The sequence below is a fragment of the Castor canadensis genome, chromosome 18 (assembly GCF_047511655.1).
Source record: "Castor canadensis chromosome 18, mCasCan1.hap1v2, whole genome shotgun sequence".
In the NCBI taxonomy this organism is placed as follows: Eukaryota; Metazoa; Chordata; class Mammalia; order Rodentia; family Castoridae; genus Castor; species Castor canadensis.
In genome coordinates, this window is record NC_133403.1 from 2,581,074 (window position 1) to 2,590,949 (window position 9,876).

At 62.8% G+C, this 9,876-nt stretch overlaps 1 protein-coding gene across 1 annotated transcript; it reads left to right on the forward strand.

Annotated features, from left to right (window-relative positions):
* The first annotated feature begins 680 nt into the window (after positions 1-680).
* On the forward strand, positions 681-9,837 carry Cabp7 (calcium binding protein 7). The gene is made up of 5 exons (XM_020156471.2): positions 681-951; positions 6,840-6,983; positions 7,699-7,811; positions 8,093-8,246; positions 8,390-9,837. Exons 1-5 carry the CDS (start codon positions 843-845, stop codon positions 8,515-8,517), a joined length of 648 nt encoding a protein of 215 aa, XP_020012060.1. The 5' UTR covers positions 681-842; the 3' UTR covers positions 8,518-9,837.
* Positions 9,838-9,876: the final 39 nt, after the last annotated feature.

Sequence of the window (9,876 nt, forward strand, 5' to 3'; positions counted from 1 at the left end):
AACTCCAGACCTGTGCCCAGCTCTTGCCTGCAGCCCCTGCCCTATGACCTTGGTCAACGTCCTTTGCGCAGCCTCAGTTTCCCCACCTTGTCACCAACATTGATTCTTCTCATAGGCCCCCAGCGCCTGGGGCCAACCTCGGCTTTCTGGGTCTCTGGTCCTCAGTTCCCAGTTCTTGTTGGGGGGGGTGAGGGATGGGGGTCCAGGTGGGCCAAGGGTGCAGAGGAAGGGCCCCACCCCCCAATCCACCCCCACCCTGGTCCTGATGGGGTGGGGGGCGATTGATCTGAAGGAGACCTGGGTGGGGGGAAGGGGACGCCGAGGCCCAAGCGGAGGGCTTGGGCTTGGGGCGGCGGGAAGGGGCGGGGGCGGGGGGGGCGGGGAGCGGAGGGGGCGGGCGGCGGGCGGGGGAGGCGGGGAGCTCAGCTAGCGCTGCACAGAGCGAGCGAGAGAGAGCGAGAGAGCGAGAGAGCGAGAGAGCGAGCGAGGAGCCGGAGACGCGGCGAGAGCGGGGCGAGCGGACGAGCAGCGCGGAGCGCGCGGGGCACCGGCGCGGAGAGGCCCGGGTGGCGCCGCCCCCGCCACCCCCGCGGGGCCCCGGCGACGATCGGGACCAGGGACGGGGGTGGGGGGCGGCATGGCCGGGCGGCCCGGGGCGCGGGGGCGCTAAGACCCCCTCCGAGGGTGGGGTGGGGGGGGAAGGAGGGCGCCCCCCCCAGCCTCAGCGCCACCGCCGCCCTCCGCAGCCGCGCGCCCCGCCCGCTCCTGTCGCCCCCGGGGTCGCCGGCGGCCCATGAGCCCCGGCCTCAAAGTTTGCGGCGGCCGGGCGCGGAGCCTCCAAGATGCCGTTCCACCCGGTGACGGCGGCGTTGATGTACCGGGGCATCTACACCGTGCCCAACCTGCTGTCGGAGCAGCGCCCCGTGGACATCCCCGAGGACGAGCTGGAGGGTGAGTGGCCGCGGGGACCCTGCCCGCCGCGCCCTACCTGTGCGCCCAGGTGAGGCGCGGGGCGCGGGGCGCGGGCGCGGGGGGCATCGCAGGTGCCGCCGCCAGGTGGGTGGCTCCAGGGAGCGGCTGCGCGGCGACAGGACCGGCCGGCACCCCTGGATGTCGCGGGGGTGGGGGTCTGGGGGCGTCTCCAAGGCCGATTTTGGGGCAGCCCGGCTGCTTGCCCGCGTGGCCCCCAGCGCTGCGGAAACTTGCCGGGCCCCGCAGCGGGGTCACGGGGCCGCGCAGCCCGCGGTGGCGGTGGCGGTGGCGGTGGCGGTGCGGCGACGCGGCGGGCGGCCCCGCGTGGGGGTCGGAACTGCGCCCCCTGCGCCCGCCCGGCCCGAGCACCCGCAACCCGATCCCCTCGGCGGCGCCCGCCCTGGCTCTGCGCTCGCATTGACATTCCGCTCGTGTCGCTTTAAAAATCCAATCGACTCGGGCAGCCGGAGAAGGGGACAGGGCGACTGCCCTGCTCGGCTCTTGCCCATCCCCTCCTGCGGCCCCAGCCCCCTGCCCCGCACCCCTGCCGGAGACCCCCAGCCTGTAGCGCCGGCAAGGCGACGGGGAGGCGGTGGCGACAACAAGTGGCCGGATTGGGCGGCCAAGCCTGGAAGGAAAGGCAAAGAGGCAAGGACCCAAACCTCCTCTCCCCGAGTCCCCCAGGTCCCTCTGCCTCTCAGACATGAGTGGGGACCGCAGAGAGATCCGAGCAGGGGCAGAGGCTGGGGTTTCCGACTGAGTGTCTTGGGGACCAGGGACCCTGCCCAGCTCTTTCCCTGCTGAGCCGGGGGAGGTGCTCAGGATTCCCCTCCCCCAGACCTCCTGGGGCCCCATATGGAGTGAACTTGGGGGCTCTGGGCTGGTGACTGAGTCTTGGCCTCTTAGGATCTGCTTCCCAGAGGGGCCGCAATCACCCCGAGGGTGACCCTGTCTCTGGGTACCTTGGGTGGAGGGGATCTTTGAGATCTGGGATTCCCTGGGGCCTACAGAGTGCAGCTGAGAGGCCAGCGCAGGCAGGGATGATGGCGGGAGCCCAGGGGAAGGAAGCCAGAGGGAGGTCCACCTCATCCCCAAGCCCGGGTGGGGGGTAGATCCTGGGGGACTCAGACTGGGTGGCCAGGAAGATGGGGAGAAGGAAGGCAGCCACCCCGGTGCCCACTGCACCACAGGCCAGGAGGAGCCACCCGCTCTCCACATCCTCTCTGTGCAACCCTCAGGTGCCAGAAGAGCCAAGGACGCTGGGGCCCCTGATCTGACCTTAGCATTCGCCCCCAAAATCCAGGTCCCGCCCTGTTTGGAGCCTCCTCTAGGGCCTAGGGAAAGGAGGGGACAAGATGAGGGTTGAGAGGGCAAGGATGGGGCATAGGCCGTCTTTCTCCACCTTTCCCACCCTGGGGCCACCCCACATTTCGCCCTTCAGTGGCCCTTCCTCCTGGTCACTCAGATGGGGGTGGACCTGTCCCCTGCACTCCAGGCAGCTTCTGCCTCATTCCTTCCCCTTGCTCGCCATACCCCCATGCTCCCTCAGCTCCAGGCCTCACTGGGTCCCTTCTGTCCTGATTCCCTAGTCCTGGAGCACACACGCTGAGGAAAGCTGTGAGGACATGAGCAGGCAGTGGTGAGCAGGCCACAGGGCAGACAGTGTCCTGGGCCACCCAGTGGACACGCTGGCAGGATTCCAGCGGTGTTAGTCACCATCGCACCAAACTCACTGCCTCTCTCCTGTCCCCTCCTCCTTGGGTAGCAAAGGGGCCCTGGTGCAGGGGGCCAGTGCCCATTCGTTCTCCTGCCTCTGGATAAGACCCAGGCCTTTGCTGGAAGGAAGCCGTCGGTGGGGGAGCCACCTGTGCCAGGAAGAGGGAGCTGGGTGGCCTGGGAGAAAATGCTGCAAACATCACACGTCTGCCTGCCTGCCGCAGAAATCCAGGGGGCGGCCGGTCTGCGTGGGGACGAGGACCCGGATAGGAGGTTGGAGCGCAGGGTTGAACGGAAGGCTTCTCAGCCAGGCAACTCTGGGTTCCAGTCTCTGCACCCTCACTTGCCTCTCTGAGCCTCTCTTTCCCCATCTGTAAAAGGGGGGTGGCACTGCCCTCTCTAGGGCTTCTGGTCGCAGAGGATGCAATAGGAGGTTGAGCCCAGGGCCTGGCAGTGAGGAGTTGGGGATCAAACACATCAGTAGGGGAGGCAGAAGAGGGGGATCGTACAGAAACATGAGGCTGGAGGGGCAAGAGAAGGGCGAGGGAGGGAGAGGCTGGGCCAGAAGGTTAAGCTGGGGGCCAGGGCTACATCTGGCCCTGAGGAGCTGTGGATGGCGACAGGGGCTGTCCCATGTTCCTTTGCTCTCTGCGCCCCACCGTGGCTGGGATGCACCCCTCTCTGACCCGAGCCCAGGCACGGAGGCAGGCTGGTTCTGAGACATTGGTGGGCTGAGTGCCTGAGGCTGGGCACGCACCAGGGCACTTGGTCTGCCGTACAGACAGTGGAGCCTGGGTTCAGAGGGCCAAGTGGGTGGCTTTCAGGGCAGTGAAGGCTGGGGAGTCCCTTTCCTGCCCCTGGTCCCTGCAGCTGAAGCCTAGCAGTGCCTCTCAAGGAGGCCGGAGAGGTGGGGCACAGGGCCAACAACGCAGAGTGGGAGCCACTGCAGAGACGGGTGCTGCCCCTTCCTCCATCCCTGTCCCCCTTGACTCTGGTGCTCTGACAGAGCGCTGGCGTCCTTGGGGCACTCAGGCCCTGACGCAACTCCACAGGTTGGGGAGGGGATCAAGGAAGGTCAGCTGGAGGTGGCAGGTGGGGGACAGTGTCGGCCTGGAAACCTGGCAGCCCTGCCAGCCCCATTCCCAGGCCAGGCGTCCATCCCTATGCCAAGAAGGAGCACGCAGGCTTCCTATGGCCTTTCGGGGAGGGAAGGGAACAGGCTTTCGGGGAAATGTACCCAGCCATAGGTGCTGATGGCACACAGTGTTGAGGAGTCATGACACCCACCCTGTCGAGGAGTCCCCTCTCCCAGCCAGGCCTCAGCTGCGGGGCAAGAGTCACAGCTACTTCACAGACGAGGCTCAGAGACAGAAGTACCTTGTCCAGGTCACTTGGGTGCAAAGACAAAGGCCTTGGGCCCAGGTCTTGGGTCTTGGCCCCAGCCATTGAGCAGGCGCCTGGCGTCCCAAGTTCACCCAGTCCTCCCTCTCCTTCCCGCCTCTGCTTCTGAGACGGGCTGATTTACAGTGTTCACCTCTGAGCCAGGCTTGGCCAAACACTTAATTTTCTTGCTTAATCATCCCAGCAAGTCCATTGTACAGGAGCACAAACTCCTGCCCAAGGTCACTCAGCCAGGATGGAGAAGAGCCGGGATTTGAACCTGCATCTGTGTTATGTCACGCCTCCCTAACTGAGAAGGTGGCCTCCAAACTGAGCCTCTGTGGGCAAATGGGGCCAGCCGGGGCTGGGACAGGGCTTCCAGACTGTGGTGTAAGCTGGGTGTGCCAGGACGATGGGTGAAGGGACTCATGTGGGAGGTGGCAAGCTGTGTATTTACCCAGTGGCCTCGGCAGGTGAGCCCTGCTTGGGGGATGGACCAGGTCTTGCATCGGACCTGCCGTCTGCTCATGGACCTCAAGATTGACCTACCCTCCGGTCTCCCTTCTTGTCCAGTGCATTTCCTCAGGGCTTCCAGGGAAGGGAGTTGGGGAAACTGAGGCAGTCCTGGAATCTGGAGTCATCCCTGGCCCCTGCCAATATGGAAGGGGAAGCCTGAACCTTGGGGAGAGGGGGCTGCCACTGTAGCCCCACTGTGCCTCTCGGACTCTTTTACCCTACCTTGAGAGCTCCCAAGTGGGCCTTGGACTTGGAGGGGTTCAGTGTGTGGCCCTGGGTCCCCAAACCACCCCTCCCTTCAGCCCCATTTCTTTCCTCTGTGGGTGGTCTGTAGCGTCAGGGGCAGGCTCCAGGGGACAGGCAGCCTCCTCAGCCTCTACTTGCTTATTGGCCGGGGCAGGGGACAGCAAATGTGTCCCCTTGGTGGGGTTGTTTCTGGACTCAGAGCTTCTGCTCAGTCCCTTCTCTGGCTTCTCCAATGGGTGGTCCCCGCCATCAGTTAACTGATGTGCCCTGGAGTGACTGGCCTTGTTCTACCTGGTCACCTGCTCTCACAGCATTCAGTTCACAATCCATTGAGGGGGAAGAACAGGTCTGGGGAGGGGACAAGGTCAGCCAGGGTCAAGGAGGGCCCCCAGGAGATCCAGCCGTCCAAGCTGAGAACCCAGGCTGCATCACAGCTCACTACGGGAACAGGAAGAATAACGGTTCCAGGTAAAAGGAGTCACATATTTAAAGTCAGGAGATGAAGCCGTCTTAGAATTCACCAGGCTAGAGAGGGCCTCTGGGGCTGGAGTTCAGGACACGTTGGGTGGCCAGAGCCCATGACTGGGCCAGGAGGGTGACAGCACTGACCAGAAACCTACCTGTGTGCCATGTCTGTGTGAGTTCCCCTATGGCTGCCAGGCCATACACACCTCCAGTCACAGAGAGACTACTTCCTTGGGGACCCAGGAAGATGCTTGCAGCCGCTGGCCTGGAGTTCCCAGAGTTCGGGATTTGCAGAAACCCCTGGGCCTGGCCCAGCTGCTTCCCTGGCCCTGGGGACATTGATGGGACCAGAGTGTCGGGCCTTGCCTGAGGTGGCAGACTGATGTCTGTCTTTGCCTCCTGGGAGACTGATCTCCAGCCCTGGGCACCTGGAAGAAAAGTCTGGGAGGGGGCCTGTGCCACCTTGCTGTGGACTGTGGCCCCCAGTCTGTGGTGGAGCCAGCAAGCTGTCCCAGGCTTCCCTTGTCCCCAGGAAACCAGAGGGTGTTCTTAAAGTGCCTTACAAGCAGTTTTAGAGCTCACAGACCCTGGTCCAGTCTAACGGGTAGCATTGTTCCTGAGTCCCCACTGAGCTGGGCTGACCACTGGGCCTCTCTGGGCCTGTTCTTGGGCCTGCCCTGTAGGGCAACACGTGTGTCTACACACACACTCTCGCTCACTCTTGCCCTGCCTGCTAGTGAAACTCCACCCAAGGGAGCAAATTAGGAAAAAGCCAAGAGGCCACCAAGGAACAAAGAGGTCCCCAGGCAGCTGGATCAAGTGGACTGAGATCTATCCCTTTGGGGGACATGGCTCCGGAGCCCTGAAGGAACAGCAGCAGAGACACAGCCACTGTGAGAAGTTAGGACCCTTCAACAGGTCCTCTTTGTCCCCCTCACATCGTTCTGTTCTGCTGTGGCTAAGCCTGAGGCTGGTCCACGGTCATAGATGGAGATCCTGGCCAAATGCACTGTTCCCCACTGAAGTCACCTTGGTACAAAGGGAGACAACCCTGGCGTCTGATCCATCTGGGCCTGGTGGGGCCCGTTCCATTGCACTTGTCTTCCTCCACACTGAGAGGCAGTCTGAGCCCAGCGGCTGCAGCCGAGGCTGCCATAGGCGAGTTCTGGCCGGTGCTAAGCAGCTGTGCTGGGGGACAAAGCCCAGCGGGGGGAGGTGCAGGGGATGCTGGAGGAAGTGGGGCCGGCAGGGAGGCCTTCAGCAGCCACCTCATTCTCCTTGTGCCCACCACACGGGGTCGTCGTGAGCACATCAGGAGAGGCTGTGGGAGTCCAGCAAGCTCAGACAGACCCCGAGGGCGGCCACTGTCGCGAGCCAGGTACACGTTTGCCTGCCCAGACACAAGAAGTGTATCTCGGGGCTACCCTGTGATCATGTCGCCAGATGTGCAAGCTCTGGATGGGATTCTCAGATTCCTGGGGTCTGGATGGCTGTTGGGGATGGAGCTGAGGTCCCAGCTTGCTCTGTCCCTCCTTGTCCCCCAGAGATCCGCGAAGCCTTCAAGGTGTTCGACCGAGATGGTAATGGCTTCATCTCCAAGCAGGAGCTGGGGACAGCCATGCGCTCACTGGGCTACATGCCCAACGAGGTGGAGCTGGAGGTCATCATCCAGCGTCTGGACATGGACGGTGAGCACTGCCCCTGCCTCAGTTTCCTCACTCGTCTCCTGGGGCCGAGGGTGGGGCAACGGGCCAGGGCCTGAGCCACTGAGGCTGAGCATAATCTGGGCCTCCTGTCCCTGCTCAGAACCACACTAACGACCACAGCAGGTTGCAGCCAGCTATGGCTGCATTCGAGACCACAGAGGGTTTCATGGTCCCGGCCACACCGGGGTCAAAGACTGCTCCTGTCACTCTTGTAGGCTGAGCAATGCTAAAATATGAGGAAAAAAAAAAAAAAGGATACAGTAAACATCCCAGTTCCCGCTGCCCAAAATGGTCATTGTGTTGGTCATTAACTCCTAGGAAGGACCAGGACCCCTCTCCTCCTCCTCCAGAGAGCAGGTGACAGCTGAGCAGGTGGCCCTCTTCCGAGCCTTGTTTCTTGTCTGTACGGTGGAGAACGTAGAGTTCTATACCCGTTCCTGTTGCTCAGCAATGGACCATAGGGAGCCATGGAGGGTTCTGAGTGAGCTGGCAGGGTCTCCCCTGCTCTCTCCACCGCTGCCTTTCCCCCATCACGCTTGGCGACGTCAGCATCACCCCAGAGCCTGAAACTCAAGGCCTGGGAGGGGGATGCCTGTTTGAGATCTGGCAGGCAGGACTTCATCCTAGCCCTTTGGGCCCCAGGCTCCCTGCTCAGGTTGGAGTCCAACCTGACACACTGGCCCTCTGTCCATTCTAGGTGATGGCCAGGTGGACTTTGAGGAGTTTGTGACCCTTCTGGGACCCAAGCTTTCCACTTCAGGGATCCCAGAGAAGTTCCACGGCACAGATTTTGACACCGTCTTCTGGAAGGTATGACTTGACTCGGGCTGTGCACACTGTGGAGAGGGGTTATGGGGTCTGTGAATGGCTAGGCCACACTGTGAAGGGGAGATGACCACTACAGGCTTCTGTCCACTGGGCATCTTGCCTCCGAAAGGCCACAGGCTCCCCGGGCGGCGTGGTGTTGAGCAATGGAGCAAGGTGTTGGTTTCCAGTCTTTCGGAACCTGGAGGCTTCTCACGGGGCTCAGGTGGCTGTGGTGCTGTGTGGGGACTGTGGTGGGGTGATCTAGAGCACTGTCCCCCCCCCAGTGTGACATGCAGAAGCTCACAGTGGACGAGCTGAAGCGGCTGCTGTATGACACCTTCTGCGAGCACCTGTCCATGAAGGACATAGAAAACATCATCATGACAGAGGAGGAGAGCCACCTGGGCACAGCCGAGGAGTGCCCCGTGGACGTGGAGAGTGAGTGGCGGCCCTGGGACCCTGAGGGTGGCCCCCCTTGCCTGTCCCCAGCCCCTTGCCCCGCGTTCTCCCTGCTGGATGGAGCCCATCAAAGCTCCTCATCCCGTGTGTCTCTCCCTGGTGCTCCCGGCGGGTGGCCTCAGCCTGCTCCAACCAGCAGATCCGCCAGACGTGCGTGCGCAAGAGTCTCATCTGCGCCTTCGCCATCGCCTTCATCATCAGCGTCATGCTCATCGCGGCCAACCAGGTGCTGCGCAGTGGCATGAAGTAGACGAGGCCCCCCGCCCTCCGCCACCTGCAGCGGGCCCCCTGGGCTGCCACCCATGGGAACCGCAGGGCCTGGACGTCTGGCCACCCCTCCTCTCTCCATGGGCCTTGCATGGAGCTGTGGCCTGGCTGTGAAAGAGCTGGTGGTGGCTCTGAGAATGACCCTCAGCCCCTCTACCCTTCCTGTGCTCCTGCCTGGCCTGTAGGTAGCGCTAACTTCCCACTGTCCAGGGGCTCCTGGGAAATTGAACAATTTTCCCAGGAGCCCCAGGATCAGTCACTACTGTGGTCCCTTAGGCAGAAGAGGCACCCTGTGCCCACAGAGGGCAGCTGCCCAGGGCCACACAGCCAACCCCAGCTCTGGGCCCTGAGGTTTGCCAAGGCAGAAGAGGTGGCAGCAGAAAGCTCTTCCTGGAGAAGAGCACAAGGGCCCTTCCTCTGACCTTGGACCCAAGCCCAGACCTCCCTCCTCTCCCAGGTAGCTGCCCATTTCACAGGGAGGAACCTGAGGTGTGGCCTGGGTTCACCTTCAAAGGCGAGTTTCAGGAAGGGCGTAACTTCACAGAGGACAAGGTATATCTGAGGTGGCTCTGAGGCCCCTGCCCTTCTGGGCCCCCCACCGGAGGCCCTCAGCCTAGAATCCAGAACCGTAGTCCAACCGAGGGAAGCAAGGCTGGGACTAGAAGGCCCCATGTCGCCTGAGCGGCCTGTGTGATCTTCCCGATGGCCAGGGCGGTCCTCTGGGCAGAACTGTGGGAGGCCCCAGGCCACCCCCTGGGCTGAGGAGCTGGTATAGCCCAGCACAATCAGTGCTAAGAGACAGGGCACGCTGCTCTCCCAACTCAGAGCCTGCACTCCTGGGCCTCCTACTTCTCTGCACTATCAAGGCCAGAGACACAGCTGCCATCCCTGCCTGAAGGGTGCCATCCAAAGTGCTTGGCACCAGCTCAGCACGGGAGACACCGGGTTTGCAAATTCTGCTGGGGTTGGGATGGCAGACGGAGTCCTTGGGCTCCAGCACAGCCACACTGCACACCCTCTGCCTGGCCGGGTGAGCCTCCACTGGTCCCCAAGGGCGAAGGGCTGTAAGCATGGATCACCCCGAAGAGGACTTTGTCTCATCCCAGCCCCATCTGTACCTCGACTTGGCCAGGAGCTGGAGGATGGAGTTGAGAATGCCAGCAGGGGAAATACAGCCAAGCCACCACCAGGACAGACAGACTTTCTAAACATCTGGAAGTTTCCTCACCTGTCTTCTCACGACATCCATGAGGGACAGTGGGGCGAGGGTGAGGAGGGTGCAGCTGCCCAGTGCAGACCAGGACCAGGGCTGCAGCTGGCTTGGGGTCTTCTGAGCCTGGGG